The 17,390-nt window shown below is 38.0% G+C and overlaps 1 protein-coding gene across 1 annotated transcript; it reads left to right on the top strand.

Annotated features, from left to right (window-relative positions):
• Positions 1 to 10: 10 nt before the first annotated feature.
• On the top strand, positions 11 to 17,067 carry LOC311268495 (nuclear GTPase SLIP-GC-like; the record flags this gene model as incomplete). The annotated part of the gene is made up of 16 exons (XM_084372163.1): positions 11 to 77; positions 2,926 to 3,016; positions 5,026 to 5,239; positions 9,875 to 10,039; positions 10,403 to 10,603; positions 10,690 to 10,865; positions 11,859 to 11,931; positions 12,020 to 12,107; positions 13,420 to 13,541; positions 13,909 to 14,082; positions 14,177 to 14,331; positions 14,481 to 14,598; positions 15,073 to 15,181; positions 15,271 to 15,404; positions 15,759 to 15,840; positions 15,987 to 17,067. 16 exons carry the CDS (start codon positions 11 to 13, stop codon positions 16,070 to 16,072), a joined length of 2,055 nt encoding a protein of 684 aa, XP_084228289.1. The 3' UTR covers positions 16,073 to 17,067.
• Between the last annotated feature and the right edge of the window lie 323 nt (positions 17,068 to 17,390).

Here is a 17,390-nt window from a genome sequence, read left to right as displayed (position 1 = left end):
GCTGTTGATCATGGATGATTTTGTCCGTAACAAATTAACTGAATGGGGCCTCAGCGAATGGATCGAAAAATTTGAAGGTAAAGTATTTCAGTGTTTCTTTGTTGGGCACAGATATTATTGTATTGGTGCTGGCTCAGAACTGGCATAACACGACATGTACGACACAGCGCAGCATATGTTAGGAGCAAAGTTTTAAAATCCTTTATTCAAAACTAACAGAGGTTGAAACCAGTTAGGTGAACACAAAGGCAAACTTAAGCAGGTATAAGACAACGAAAAAAAGTCAGAAAATCAGGGAGGGGTTCAGGGAAGCAGGATGAGGAAAACAGGAAACAGTGGACGCTGGAAAATCTGGCAGAGGACAAGTGGAAGTGGGCCAGTATCAGAAATTATTATATTATAATATTATTAAATGTTTTATGACTCACTATGTTTATCCATTTATAAATGAGCCTCGTATGTTGCACTGAGGTAATCAGGAGGAATGAGGATAAGTGGGTGGAGCAGGTCAGGTAATGAAACTGGCAGGAGCAGTGTTAAGAGAAGGCAGGAGGGTGTGGCTGGGTCTGTGGTGAGGGGAAAAAACAGGCAGAATATGTGACAGTTATACATTATTGATATGACCGACCAATATTGAGACATCTACTACAGACATAAAAAATGCTGGAACCAGGGGCGATTCTAGGGTCAGAGCTTTAGGGGTGCTGAGCACCCAATGAGCCCCTTTGCCACCACCCACCCTTTTTTAACACAAAAACCAAACAAATGTCTATATAATATTACTCACCCAGATAGTTAGTATATATATATACACTAGGGGGGTCCGGGGGCATGACCCCCCGGAAGAAAATTTTGAAAAACGACCCTTTAAGTTCACAAAAAGCTTCCCAAGTTTTGCCGGGAAGATAAAGCTACGTGACTTTAGCGTCTTCCTGACACGTTTGTAACACTACAACTAAAAGGATTCTCACTCTGCGTACTGTATGTGACGCGCTGGACGACGGTCGGGCTGCGGAGCGGTGCAGGTACAGGAGGAGAAGCAGCGCGTGAGAAGGGGATGATACCATTTGCTAAGCGGGGGTGCTTTCATTTTCGTCCTTAACATATAAATTTTAAACCACAAACTACGGAGTATGTTTTGGACATTATTTAATCTTGTCAAAGACGAACAAAAATTTTAGAATAAAAACATTTCTTTCTGCAAGTTTTAGGGGCTAGCCTCGCCCATGGCTGGAACATATTGCTGCATTTTTTACATTTTAAGAAAATGGGAGAGATCAGTGTTAATAAATTCTGGCAATTCTTGTCTATGATCAGAGTAGCCTACAAAACCACTTACAGTAAAGATCTTGTACATGTTCACACAATTAGAAGGAGCACTTAATTAACTTGAGAGCAGCACTGTATATACAGTGTACTGTATACTGTATATAGTATATTTACTGTCTGCAATAAAGACTGAAAAGTGGCAAATACTTAAAATACAATCAAATAAATAAGCATTCACCTCATACAACAATGCGGTTAGTTCTGTGTAGCACTTTTAAAAATGTTAAATTAACAATGTTTTCACGACTGTATCACCTTTTATTAAACACATTTCTGCAGCAATTGAAATATTTTCATTTCTACATGACTAAGATTCCTTTTAATATTTTTGGATTACAGAAGAACGTATTAAGGAGGAAAGTTTCTTCTGCCTTGATAATCAAGAAACCATTGCTAAATTGATACCACAAATGGGACCAATGCTTATATTCCAGAAAAGATTGAAGTCGTTAAAGGTAATGTTCTTCACCAAGAAAATATTTTACTGTATGTGTTCTTATCAATCTCACTTATAAAGATATATGTTTTTATCACTGACAGGAGCATCACGAGTTTCAATGATGCCTAAAGGCAGAGTTATAATACTGTATAACATTTTGGTTTGCAACTATTTTCTTTTTTCTTTTTTTTTTTTTTTGTCACTAGGGAGAAGAAAACACAACAAACCAGGAAACAATTGATTCTCCTGCTCAAGTAAGTTGACTTCAGTCTGATACAATTTTGTATATTCTGAGGAATTTATCACAATCACACAGGTTGTTTCAAAGTCTGCTCAACATTTTACATGGCCGTCATCTTAGAGTGTTATTTATATTTGCAGTTGCAACAGGAGAATGAAGAAGCAGCTGAATCAGATCAGGTAAAGATCACACTGGATTTCACAGGCATGTTATCAGTGAATGTGCCTGAATTGTTACTGAGACAAAATCATTGTTGACTGAAGAAGTGAACAAGTGATCACTTGTTATCCCCTTCTGGTCTTCACTCCCCAGCGTTTTGTCAGGCTCATCCCAGATTGGATGAGAACACAAATACAGATAATGTTTTATGAATATTAAAGATTTTGGTTCAAGCCTGAAGACCCGTGTTAAAAGGAAAAGGCCTGTGTGAATATTTCTTGATCAAATAATTTTAAGAATCAATCTTCTTATTCATTCCCAGGTTTTGCCATCCACCAGTGTCACAAAGGATAAAAGTGAGATACACAATATACTTATTGATTACATATAGAGTTCATTAATGTTTTAAAGATAGCAATATCTTTTAGCTTTGAGTAAACCAGGTTTTAGTATTTTGAGAGGAACATTCAACAAACTTTTGATTTTTTATTTAAAAAAACAAGAAGGAAAGAGACAGCCGGATCTTCAGGGCGGGTCCAGTAAGTGGCATTCACCACCTCGTAAACGCCAACGTGACAGTGGACCGGGATCATACACAGGTATTTAAATCACTTTCTAAACATTTAAAACATACTACATGGTGAAAAGCTGTTATGTAATATAATTTCTTACTTGACACATCATTGTACATTACTATTTACCGGATACTCTGATTCATGGTTGCTACTGAAAAATTCTTGAATTTCTATTCTGACAGAAATCATACTGTCTGATGTGAAAAATATCATGAGCTATGTCCAAAAGAGGCTACCTAACCAGGACAACAACAAGCTCATTGAGTTCCTGAAGTAAGTATGACGTTTTCATTTTCAACATTCCTTGTTGTATGAGCCATGCTCTACTTTTAAGCAGGGGCCAGTTTCACAAAGATATTTTAAACTGGTCTGTAGTGTTGAGCCAGTCTTAAGATTAGTCCAATGCAAGACAGTTCTATAAAAATACATGCTGACTTATTTTAAGGACTTACGCCACCTCTGTCCTAACTCAGAACTAAGAGCTATGTTTCCAATGTTGATTTTTTTTTCTACATTCTTCTCTGAATTTCTTTCAGAGAGCAAACATTTTTTGTGGGAGTGAAGGAAGCTGAGTAGTTTGAAGTAGTTGCTCTGTCACCCATGTTCTTGCTTTGAAGAAAGTAGTAATTAACCAAGAATTCATAACAAATCCGACCTACAAACGATAGTCAATAGTCTATCTAAAGTCTTGGACATAGTCTTATCTTTGTGGAACCAAACCCAGGTCTTCAAGAGCTTCAGTGTACCTTGGATTTTTTCACATCCTTTCTTAATCACAAACTCATCTTGAATGCACATAAAAAAACTGCTCCTCCCAGAGTCACAGTCAACCCGAAAGTAGCAGGTTTCTTTGTTGTTACCAATATAACCTGTATTGGTTGATTCATGCACATATTGGCTAAGCTGCACTATTGCACAATTAAAAAAATATCTGTCTTTCTACTGCACAGACAGCCCAGATTTATGCAAGGTCCATCTGGTGAAGTACTTTAAAAATGCAAGTTGTAATTGGATTCCCCTTTAAAGATCCCATGAAGTTAAAATCGCTGTTGTGTTTTTTTTCTTCACATGTGCCTTGTTTCATATCTCACCTATATGTCAGTAACAGGTCCAACAGTGGCATTAAATCTGTTTTGTAGGTATTTTTTTATGGTATTTTAGAGTTTGTAACTTCCTGGAAACTCAGTAAATGTTACAGTAAATGTTGATGACTCATCCTGCACTCAGGAGCATATAGTGATTATAAAGACTTTCCTTATTTTATGAGGCTGCCATGGATGTATAAAAACAAAAACATTGCCGGAGGTATATGGTGCTCGGGTACCAGATTACTGTAAAAAAACAAAAAACACAACTTTCTAATTTGTACAAAATCACAATTTCATAATTTTATTCACTGATTTGGGTGAAACTGGAAACATTTTTTATGGTGAAAATATTTTCAGATTTTCATTTTGCTGTCTTAAGCAGCTCCGGACAGACAGCAGTATTTGTACACAGCCCCTGGGAACGACAAAGGAGGCTAGTTACTGTACCGAGGTAATTTATGGGGCTGGTGGACAGATATCGGTAGCTTTGTTGCTATAGTAAGCATTAACTGCTGCTACTGCACATGTAGTTAGCTGCTGTTAAGTTAGTAATAAATGTACCTTTATTAATCCCCTACAGAAGAAATTCAATTTGACAGCAGCACCAGGTAACAAACAGTATCTAAAAAATAACAAATAGTAGCAGCATGAGGTAGAAATTGACTAAGAGAATGAAATAGAAAAAAATTAAAATATATATTTAAAAAAATAACATAAAACACCTGATGGATCTGTGTGCATATACCTGTGCAATGTTCATGTAAACATGTGATGTGCAAAAAATTTCCCAGGATATGAACAGTGTTTACACTCATACAGAGTGTTTGTATATACATGTGCAATATCGGTCATTTACTATAAGTGGTGTATAATATGAGTCTAAAGGGGGTTAGGAATCAAAGTACGAAAGGGAAGAGGAAACACTCTGTTGTGGCAGCGGAAGTGAAGATGAGCATCAGGAGTCAACTACTACGCGGTTTGGGGATGTGTTTGGGCTAAACATGAATTCCGCACTATTGGCTGCTAAACGCTGAACGCGTTACTATGCGGAAGCAAATAGGATTCCATTTCTGAGAACTATAATATGAAAATATTGATTATGGCTGCTTTAAATTACACTCCAGTAGGTTGTTCATAGAGTAATGTGTTCCAGATTTCACGGTTTTCCCAATTGATCAAACTTTTATCCAACAGGACTGAAATCAGTAACTTGGAGACAGACAAGAGAGAGCTGGTCGGTGTCTTTGGTAAAACTGGGGCCGGAAAGAGCTCATTGATAAATGCTGTTATTGAAAAGAATGTTCTGCCTTCAGGAATCATCAGTGCATGTACCTCAGTCATTATTAAAGTGGAGGCTAACATGAAGAGCAAAAAGTATGAGGCGGACATTGAGTTCATCACAAAAGAGGTAAAATGAGCTGAATATGTTAATGTTTAACATTAAGCTATTTGAAAAGTTATGATGTAGCCGCAAAAATACAGTTGCTGGATATGTTGCTACCAACTAAATCAAACTTAATTAAAGTTAAATGTAATTTTTTTCCTTTTTTTTCCAGGAGTGGCAATATGAGTTGCCGTCCATATTGAGGTTTCACGAGCATTTATTGAACCGAAACACGGAGCATACATAGCACCACAAGGTGGCAGTATTTCACATCCTGACCTGCATTAACCTGCATTGTCAAATTACTGTATTACAACACTCCCACTTAATTTAACAATAAACTTAAGTCTTACTTTCTTTAACTTAAATCACTTAGGAGATGTATTTAACTTAGACTCTTCTCTTAGACTATAAGTCCCCTTTTTAACAAACGTAAAAGAGTACTAGAATACTAGCAAGCCATTTTAATTCCCCTTATTTCCTTTTACCTTACTTACCAGTAGTCTTAACTTGGGCTCTAACAATACTAAACATTGGCCTACGACTTGTACTTATCTGAGTTACACAGCACAAAGTCCAATTTCTCTCCTAAGATACTCAAATTTCTGCTTTGGTAAGGGCTTGGTCAAGATATCTGCCCTCATATCATCTGTAGGACAGTATTGCAGTTGAATTTGTCCATTCTGCACACATTCACGAATGTAGTGGTACCGAATGTCTATGTGCTTTGTTCTTGAATGGTCAACTGGATTCTTAGCTATGGCAATAGCTCCTTGGTTGTCCTCCAGAATCACTGTTGGTGTAACGTCCATGCCTAGATCACTGAGAAGTCGTGTAAGCCAGGTACATTCTTGTGCTGCCTGGCTGAGAGCAACGTATTCTGCTTCAGCAGTTGACAGTGCGACTGTGTTCTGTTTCTTGCTGAGCCAGCTTACTGCTCCTCCACTCAGTAGGAAGACGTTCCCGGTTGTAGAACGACGATCATCCTGATCTCCTGCCCAGTCAGCGTCTGAGAAGCCGACTAAAGTTCCAGACTCTGACCGCTGGTACTTGAGAGCGAGGTTTGCGGTACCTTTCAGGTAGCGAAGAATCCTCTTCACAGCAGTCATGTGTGCAGTGTTTGGTTCGGCGTTGAACTTTGACACAGCACTCACTGCTTGTGCGATGTCTGGCCTGGTGGCCATTGCTGCGTACAACAGGCTTCCTACAATTGACTGGTAGGTACCTGGGTTCACTGGCTTACTGACACCATCATTTTTCTGTAACTTCACATTTGCATCAGCTGGGGTTGTGACCGGATTGGCTTTATCCATGCCGTATTTCTGAAGAACGGCTTCAATGTAATGCTTTTGGTGAAGGTACACACAGTTGTTTGTCTTGTCTTGAATCACTGAGATGCCCAGTATGTAAGACAACTCACCCATGTCTTTCATCTTGTATCTGTTTTTCAGAGCAACTTTCAACTCACTCATGCTCTGCAGTGACTCTGTGATCAGAATCAGATCATCGACATAAACAGCTAAGATCTCTAGCTCCTGTCGAGCTCTCACGAACACACAGGGATCTGATGTGCTCTGGTTGAATCCAAGATTTTTCATGAACTCTGTGAAAGTCTTACTCCAGCAGCGAGGTGACTGCTTAAGACCGTAGATTGCCTTTTTCAACTTGCACACCAAGTGCTCTTGGCCTGGCTTGACGTACCCGTCTGGTTGCTCCATGTAGATTTCCTCCTCTAGATGTCCATTTAGAAATGCAGTAACGACATCCATCTGGTGTACATGCATGTTATTCTGAACAGCAAAGGACAGCAATGCACGAATTGAGCTGAATCGTACAACAGGTGAGAACGTTTCATCATAGTCAGCGCCATACTTCTGTGAGTAACCCTTGGCAACAAGTCTGCACTTGTATCTCTCCACTTCTCCATCACTATGGTGCTTGACTTTGAACACCCATCTCGAACCTATCGGCTTTCTGTCTTTTGGCAATTTCACTAAGTCCCAAGTATCATTTTCAAGCAGGGACTCGTACTCCAAATCAGCTGCTTCCTTCCATTCCTTAGCATTAGAGCTCATCATTGCTTCCTTCAGTGTACTTGGCTCATTTACACTACAGACATTTGCATAATGTTCAACAGTCACTGTGTCTGCATATTCATCATAGCCATACCTTGTTGGGGGCTTTCTGACTCTGCCGCACTCTCTCGGAGCTTCATTGACTGCTGTGTCATCGTTGACTGATGCTCCTCTCTCATCAGGACCACTGCCAGCATCACTGTCTGAACAAGACACTTCCACTTCCTGTTTCCAGTCGAAGTCGGTCTCATTGAAGATGACGTCCCGGCGAATCAGAATTCTCCTTTTCTCCTCATCCCACAGACGATAGCCCTTTGCATTGTTGGCATATCCCACGAAGCGAAGCTTCACCGCTTTCTTGTCCAGCTTTCTCCTCTCTACTTCTGGAACATGTGCATATGCCACACAGCCAAAAACTCTCATGTGACTGATGTTCGGCTTTTTGCCACTCCATCTCTGGTACGGGGTCTGTTGCTTTAGAAGTGATGTGGGCAACCTGTTCTGCACGTAGGCTGCTGTTGCCACAGCCTCTGCCCAATACATGTTTGGCAGCTTTGCATGAGACAGCATACTCCTTGCTGCTTCAACTAAAGTCCGATTTTTTCTTTCAGCTACACCGTTTTGCTGTGGTGTATGGGGTACAGACATTTCATGGTGGATGCCTTGAGCTTTCAGGTATTCCTGGAATTCTTTCGACGTGTATTCCCCACCGTTGTCTGTTCTCAGTCTTGCAACTCTTTGTCCACACTCATTGGAGAAGGTTCTCTCGAACTCCTTGAACTTGCTGAGCACTTCACTTTTCTGCCTCATGAAGTATACTTTGCAGCATCTTGAGTAATCATCAATGAATGTCACGAAATACTTTGACCCTCCTATGGATTCAGTCTGCATGGGACCACAGACGTCACTATGAATCAGCTGCAGTTTTCGCTTTGAGCGTATTGCTCCCACTGACTTGAATGGCTTCCTAGCCAGCTTGCCCTCCACACACGCTTCACAGAAGGAGTTCTCTTTTTCGGCAGAAAAGTCCATTCCACTCACCAGAGGTTTCAGCTCCTTCAGCATGGTAGTGTGGCCCAGTCTTTGATGCCATAGGCTGGCTGCAACTGATGCACTTCCTGCTGTATGAGGGACAGGCGTACTCCCTTCCACATCCAACTGGTATAGTCCATCGGATCGTTGTGTTCCCATCCCGTGAAGATCTCCATCTTTTCCACGAATGTAGCACCGGGCCTTCTTGAACTGCACAGTATTCCCTTTTTTCACAGCAGCTCCCACTGAGAAAAGATTCCCTGACAACTTGGGAACATACAGCACATCGTACATTGTGACATCTTTGACATCACTCACTTTGAAAATCATTTTCATTTTTACAGTGCCGAGTCCTTGTGCATCGACTACTCTGCCATCGCCCAGTTTCACTGACTGTGGCTTTGTGAATTCCTGGTAATCCTGCAGTATTTCTTTTGAGCATGTCATGTGTTTTGACGCTCCAGAGTCGATTAGCCATTCGACCTGTTTCACTTTTTCATTCTGATTTTCTCTGACAACAAATGCACTTTCGTTTGCACTCTCAGAATTTTCATTATCCTCATATGTCATTTGTTTAGCCTTGTGGGTTTGATTTTTATTTTTTAACTTTGGACAATTTCGTTTCAGATGTCCCTCTTTCCCACATTTAAAACATTTCCACTTGGATCTGTCGATTCCCTCAGGCTGTGGATCCCCACGCACTTGAGTTTGCATCGCAGAGGCGGCACCTGGTGGCGCAACACTGGTACTGCCGTTTGCCTGCACTCGCTTTTGTTCCTCATTTACTAATGACTGCTGCACGAATTGAAGAGTCAAACTGTCCATCTTTGTCTCCAGGGCAGTGACAATTGTTGCATAGCTGGATGGAAGACTACCTAGCAATGTCACAATCTGATCCTCCTCCTCAATTACAGCACCAATAGCACTGAGCTGATCTGTTAATTCTTTCATGCGCTTCAAATGCTCGGTTATCGTTTCTCCTTCCTTCATTTCACACCTGAAGTACTTCTTCTTTAGAAACAATTTATTTGCTAGAGTGTCTCTCTCAAAATGTCCCTTCAGCGTATCCCACGCTTCTTTAGGTGACTGGCAACTTGTAATCAGGTACAGTTGAGATGTACTTACATTAAGCACCAACATTGAAAACGCTTTTTCTTTCTTCCTAGCGAATTCGGCTCGTGCAGCTGCGTTAGCATCCTGTGCTAATGTTTCCGTCTCCATTACCATGCCCCATAGACTTTTAGCTTTCAGCAGGTGCTCGATCTGGAATTTCCACGTAGCCCAGTTGTCTGGTCCACTTAGCTTGTCGATAAACAGTCTGTCCTCCATTGTGAATCACACAACACCGAGTACTCCACACAGAATCCGTGTAAAACAACTGTTTTTAAGCTTATTACTAGAACTGACTGGGACCGACTGGGCCCATAACCTATTGAGGTTTCACGAGCATTTATTGAACCGAAACACGGAGCATACATAGCACCACAAGGTGGCAGTATTTCACATCCTGACCTGCATTAACCTGCATTGTCAAATTACTGTATTACAACAGTCCAGGCCTTTGGATGATGTGGATCAAGACATTGATGACAAACTGTCAGCAGTGTATGGAGAAGAATGGAGAAACATACCTGGTGAAAACTTCATGGATACCAAGTATTTCAAAGAAATTCCAGAATTTCTCCAATCCAAGAACAAGAATTTGACATGTGGATCGGTATGTAAGAAATAAAATATTTTTTTACATACAATATTATATAATCACTTTACAGAAAGCACTCTAGCCTGAAATGCTATGATTTTTTAGTATTCAGATTCATGTTATGTACACATTGCCAAGCCAATCTAGATTTTGTTTAGTTAAACAAATGTACAAGTAAAATCAGTATGTAAAATGAAGTGGTATTGATCCATCTGTGCTCAAAACAATGTCAAATTTACCATTCTTAGGAAAACCATCACGAACGTGAGGTTTCATTAAGGTCCTAAATGGCATTCACATGAACATGACTAGACTTGAAGGTTCATGTACATAAAATCGCCTTGTGTTGCCTTTATTTTATTTTGCTATTTATTGCAGGCTGAAGAGCTGTCTGCAAAATTTGTCAGGTACACAAGTAGTGACTCCAACAGCGGTAAAGGGAAAAAAAGGTGGTATTGGCCACTAGTGAAGTGTGTGACTGTCAGGGTGCCAAATAATGCTTTTCTCCACCATGTCACAATTGTGGATCTTCCTGGCACTGGTGACCGTAATGAGAGCAGAGATAAAATGTGGAAAGAGGTAATTTATTTGCATGCACTGCTGTTTACAGTATATAGTACTTATAAGTACATATTCATAGTTACCTTGCTCTTATGCTCCTTCAGGTTGTTGGAACATGTTCTACTGTGTGGATTGTGACTGAAATTAATCGAGCAGCAGCAGACAGAGATGCCTGGGAGATCTTAGAAAGTGCCAGCAGCCTCATGGGAAATGGTGGCGAGTGTCAGCAAATTCACTTTATCTGCACCAAGTCCGATCTTATTAAAGATTCAGATAATGAGTGAGTTGTTTAAAATGCCATTAGTAGAAATCTATGGCTAAGAGTTCAACTTGAGTAAACACAGGCAAACATACAGTACATATAATAGTTTACATACCGGTTTGGTATGTATCTCAGTTTTGGGGTCACAGTTTGGTACATTTTTTGGTACAGCAGGGAAAATAAAACAAAAAAACTAAGGAAATTAAATTTGTGTCAAAGTCATTTATTAAGTCATTTTATTTTTATGCAAATGCAAAAAAAAAAAAATTGACAAAGTAAATAACATAATTATCAGTATGGCCCCAGATGTTGATAAATCCTGCAGCCAGTTTTTGGTTATCAGCACAGGCACAATAGTGTGATTAAGATGCACATGTGATGGTTGATGGCACAATAAAAATTCCATAGTATTAAATAAAGTTTACTTTGTCTCAGCCAATACCAATAACGGGTATTTTCAATTTTTTTTTTATTTAAAAAAAAAGTAATTAACCTGTAGTTTACACCTGAGGGTAAAAAAGGTGAAGGTGTATTTAACAAAGATGGATGATGATCTGGCGGAGCCAAAAACCTACTTCCTTCTGCTTTGTTTTGTCAAAGCAGTTTGTAAACTGTGGTTTTAAAAAGTGCTATTTAAGTAAAGTTTATTATTATTATTATTATTATTATTATATTAAGTTCCCAATAACAGATGAATAAATAATTAAAAAAACACTTAAACTCAGCACAACTAAACTAAATAGATGTTTCCAAATTCCTCCTCCCTATAATGATTACCAAATTAGATGGTGCTTTCCATAAAACCTACAAAGAAATCATTTACTTTTAAAGTGTTACCCTTTCCAGCTGGATGGTAGAGTCAATAGTAACAGGTACAGGCTAACAGAAAGATCATTTTGACCTTTATTCTGAGAGGAGAGAAGAAGACTGTATGCAAAACATGTTGTAATTTCTAGTGACTGTTTCCAAATCCTGTATAAGTTGCCTCTTGATATTTATATTTTCCTATAGGTCAGCAGCTGATGTTCGTGCTCGTTCCAAGGATGAAGTGAGCAAAGCGTTCCACAAACAAACCAAGGTTAAGGTGAGTTTTATAGACTGACAGCAAATCGGACGCAAATTTTGTCTACACTTGCAAGCCTGTCTTAAAATGTAAACCGTATTCTTTTCAGAAACATTTCAGTGATGACTCTTTCAAAGTGTTCACAGTGAGCTCTGAAGAGTTCCTGGAAAAAAAACGACTACAACCAGATGAAACTGGTAGGCAAAGTCTTTATATGCAAGCACTTTGTGGATAACAGAAAATGTATAGTTCAAATACAATATTTTGTTTTAGTTTACTTTAACCTCTTTAACTGAACCAGGAATGACTAAATTGATTCTGCCATTTAAATTTAAGTATGTTATAGGCAAGGCATGGCAAGCTTATAGCACAATTCAGATACAAGGCAACTCAAAGTGCTTTACGGGGGCATAAAAATTACATTAAAAGAAATTTTAAAAAATTGCATTCAAAGTACATTAAAAACAAGCAGGAAGACATCAAGAAACAACACATTAAAACAAGTTAAGAAATAGGAAAGTAGGCATACTTACTATATAATAGGTTCAAAGCCTTAAAATTGCTTCAGTGAAAGGCAGTGGCAAACAGACAGGTCTTCAGCCCTGATTTAAAAGAGGTGAGAGTTGGAGCAGACCTGCAGTTTTCTGGGAGTTTGTTCCACATATGTGGTGCATAATAACTGAACGCTGCTTCTCCATGTTTAGTTTTGACTCTAGGGACTGAAGGCAGACCTGTAACTGACGACCTCAGAGGTCTGGATGGTTCATAACGTAGCAGCAGATCAGAAATGTATTGTAGCCCGAAACCATTCAGTGCTTTATAAACCAACAGCAGGATTTTGAAATCTATTCTTTGACTGATAGGAAGCCAGTGTAAGGATCTGAGAACTGGAGTGATGTGATCTACCTTTTTGGTTCTTGTTAGGACTCAAGCAGCAGTGTTCTGAATCAGAATCAGTCCTGTAAAGACATTGTTACAGTAGTCAAGTCTGCTGAAGATAAATGCATGGACAAGTTTTTCCAAATCCTGCCGAGACATAAGTCCTTTTATCCTGGATACATTCTATATTTGATAGTAGGCCGACTTTGTAATTGTCGTAGTGTGGCTGCTGAAATTAAGGTCTGAGTCTATGATTACACACAGGTTTCTGGCTCGGTTTGTTACAGATTGAAGCTGAGCAAAGAGTGTCAGTCGTTCCTCCTTGGCTCCAAGAACAATTATTTCAGTCTTATCTTTGTTTAACTGAAGAAAACTCTGGCACATCCAATCATTGATTTGTTCAACACATCTACTCAGCGTTTGTATGGGATTATAGTGCCCTGGTGAGATGGTTATGTAAATTTGTGTGTCATCTGCATAACTATGGTAATATATTTTGTTGTTTTCCATTATCTGAGCAAGAGGAAGCATGTAAATGTTGAATAGTAGAGGCCCCAGAATGAAGCCCTGGGGTACCCCGCTTGCAATTTTATATAAATATGTAAGATAAAAACCGCATTTTTTTTACAGAAATACCCAAACTTCAGGAATTTCTGCAAAAACTCAATGACTGTCACTCAGAAACATTTAACTATGTTTCTGGAGCTTATGGGATTCTCTCTCTGATTCAAGGAGCCAGCCATAGAGAAGTGGTAAGATCAATGAATGAAGTAACTTAATTTGTTGTCTTTAGTAGTCGTAATTGTTATTAATATGACAGAAGATAATATCTAAAGCAAATAAGCAAGCTAAAGTATGCTGTGACTTCTCAAATCTACATATATGGATACATTTTAATAGCAATGAAACACTAAAAGTTTCAATATGTAATGCCACCCCCCCAGGCATTTAAGCCATTAAGGTAGTTGATTTCCTGAATTTTTGTTACATTATATAACCACAGTTATTATAGCATAACAGAATTTCATGAATAAATAAACAATAAAAATACATCTTGGAAAAGTCAGTAGCACGGTTGTTTCATGGCTTTGAATACTGAATGTGTTTTTGTAATTTCAGGCTGGCAAAAAAAACGAAGTGTGCACAGAACTCAATAAAAAGATGAGGCATGAACTTGATGAAGTCAGAAAACCCATGGATGACACTTACAATGCTTTAAGAAAATACCTCAGTGAGGGAGTTGAAAACTCAAAAAAAACATGTAAAAAAGAGTTGGAGTCCAACTTATACCCTGTATGTAATTTAATTATATTTAGATAAAAACACTTTATTTTGGTCTTGATATGAATGAGTCTAACTCTTTTTATTGTTTTCTGTTTTGTTTCAGAGAGTATCAGGTCGTGGTTTTCACAGAACCTTAAAGTGTGTGGTTAGGAATCGTGGCATCCACAGAACAAAAAAAGGGAAACAAATCAACCTCAATGAGAAGTTAGCTTCATGCCTGACTGACAGCATTGATGAGGAATTCAGGAAGACCTTCCCGTAAGAAATTCATTAATGAGGACATAAAACCATTTATTGGCCCAATTTACAATACATGGAGAATGTTTAAAAAACTCTACATTATGCAGTTATACAAATTATATATACATGCATACAAATTACATAACATCTCAACTTTCATGTTTCAGAAATGAAAGAAAATGCGAGCCATTCAACGGGGTCATCACTAAGTTTTCACTGGACACAAAGAGCCTGATTAAGAGGTTCAAAGATGTCAAACTTCAACTGATATTTCTTGAGACAGAGGTAAAATATGAGGATACTATCCTATCTATTATGCTAGTGTCAAGATGTTTTTCCATCAGGGAGACATCAGGAGAAGGGTGGGCAAATCAAATCAATTTTATTTATACAGCCCAAAATCACAATCACATTGCCTCAGTGGGCTTTATCCAAATCAACTCAAGTTGATCAAATTTGTGACTGAAGATTAAACATTTAAGAATTAAAAACAAAAAAACATATTTTGAGATTAACATATCTATATACAGTACAGTATACATAACTCATTCTATCAGTATAGTAAATGTTGGCAACAATGGAGATAAAAACTCTTTAAACACCACATTTCCTACTTTGAAAATCCGTTTAAATACAACTTTAGGTACAATGTTTTTTTTTAAAAAAGGAAAGAGAAACAGAGAAAAGATTACCCCCTTTGTATTATCTTGATTTTATTTTAAAAACATGTTGATCTACATTTATTTTTCTCTCTCTTAGGAAAAGAAAATGAAAACAAAACTCAACAAAAAAATCCGTGATCGTAAGAAAAAAATCTACAACAGTCTGACACTGAATATTGAGGAAAGCATGCAAGAATGCTATGAAAGTAAGACAGAAGATCATGACGTATACAACCTGATAATATTATAATACACATTTACACCATCATGACAGCTATTTTCTGTATTATTGTAGAAGCAGCTGACTTCAAAGGAGACGACACACTGAAAAACATGAGGGAGACTATTATGAAGCATGTGCTTTCATCAAAGGACATCATGTTTAAGCAAGCTAAAGAGGAAATGTTGGGCCATCTGAGAGACTTGATGGTTTGTCACATTCTATGAAATTTCATAAAATGATGATGATATAGTAATACATGTCATGCTGCAAATCTTTATCTTTATCCACGTTTCTAGGTCATCATTCTTTTTGATATTCAAGTGGAATAATTATCATTCATTCTACCTTTTCTTCTAAAAACATTGCAGATGTCACAAACATTTAACTATTGTTATTAATCTAAGACAGAAACATAGAAAAGAATCCATTAAACCGTTTTGCCCAGTTTCAGCAGCCCTGTGAACACATGTAAACGATTAATTCACGTAGCATACAGTTTATCATGGATGCACTATTAGCCATATGAGTGATAACTAATGAAGTGTTTGATGCTGAATTAGGAGGACATCCTGAAGACACTGGAGGAAACGATGCAGAAATCAATCGAGGTGTCACTCAAGACAGATGGTTACTCACTCCCAGGTAAAGGAGTATCATAGAAAGAAAAAAAAAAGGACAGTCAATAAAATAGTGTTTATATTTATTGAAATGAATGTCAAGAAATTTCCAGTGTTATTGATAGTGCATTTGTTGAAGACAATGTTTGTTTTTCTTTTGCTTTTTTTTAGATTTCACAGTGGAACTTGCAGAGGTGGAAAAACACCACACTGACTTGAAGAAAATCCAAGAAGAAGAAACACCACAGATTTGGTAAAGCTTTTGTTAAAATGTTCACATGATGCGCTGATTCTAACCTGTTTTAAATACTGCTACCAATGTATTTACTTACAGTAGCAGCTGATTACTGTTCAATGTCACAGTCTTGCTGTTAGTATCTGGTGGATGTCTCAGGTTTGGTCCCTGCAGACCTGCTGATTTGAGATGTGAGGCCTCTGAGATTTGGTCTCAAATATTTTTGTCAAGTTGTTATCCCTGTTCTCTTTGAGAGTTGCTTTGGTATGTTCGTGAGTTAACTTGTTGTAAATCACAGTCAGTTTTCCTGAATAGGACATTTTCACTTTTAATTGATCAAAGATCAGAAGCAGACAGAAAATGTGTGTGTGTCATAGCAAAGTTCCTCACCAGAGAGGTTGTCGTTTTCATTGTTCTGGTCCGAGCCTCCAAGCCATCATGACGCAGAGACATTTTGTTTTTTAATTTTTTCTCCTTCTTGAGTAGGCCTATATCTTATATGTTATTCATTCATGTTTTTATTTTTTGAGCTTAGTTGTTATGTTTTAGTTAAGTTTAATGGTTGTTTAGGATCAATGGACTGCCATTCTAATGATATTTTATGTATACTGTAGATGTTTTTATTAAGCCTTGAACTTTGATAACAAGCTATATTTTCTGTGTGTTCATATGTGAGAAATAGAGAGAACTAGATGATAGTGATAAACCAGTTGATTGCTTTGTTTTGATTTTAAATGCATATATTTACAGACAGGTGACAAAGGAAAACCTGAATGAATGAGTGGAGATACATTACAAATACAGATGCTTTCATACAGGACTCGAGGGGTCATTGATGTTTTTATGAGAATGAAAATTATGTTTTAGTGACAATTATTAAATTGTCACCAATCTTTTTAGATATTTTATACTGTTCAATAAAGTTCTCTTCTGTGAGAAAATGCCACTGGTTTTTGGCTTCTTTGTCATTAATGTTTTCATTAAAGCACCCAAAAGCTGCTCAAGGTTCTCCCTGACATTTATTTTCATTGTTTTTGGTCTTCATTTTGTAAATGAAGAGAAAGAAATGGTCAAAGTCCTGATGCTGTTCATCTTCAAAACTTCTTTCATACAGGGCAACGATGTTCAGCTGTTTTTCTGCTAATAATTAATCTTCATGCCTAAACAGGTTCAGTAGAGGCATGTTGTTATGCATTTTGGATTAATGGTAACTGCAGGTATTTGTTCATGTTTGGTCATGTTAGCAAACTGCCACTTACTGATGCAAGAAAATGGAACATGTTGACTCAGAGATGACCCATAAACAAGGATGGGCATCAATTTTTAAATTCTTCTTTTTC

This window comes from Pagrus pagrus, assembly GCF_965226575.1.
Source record: "Pagrus pagrus genome assembly, chromosome: 13".
NCBI classification, from domain to species: domain Eukaryota; kingdom Metazoa; phylum Chordata; class Actinopteri; order Spariformes; family Sparidae; genus Pagrus; species Pagrus pagrus.
The sequence above is the reverse complement of the archived record's forward strand: the minus strand, read 5'-3'. Positions and strand labels throughout refer to the sequence as shown.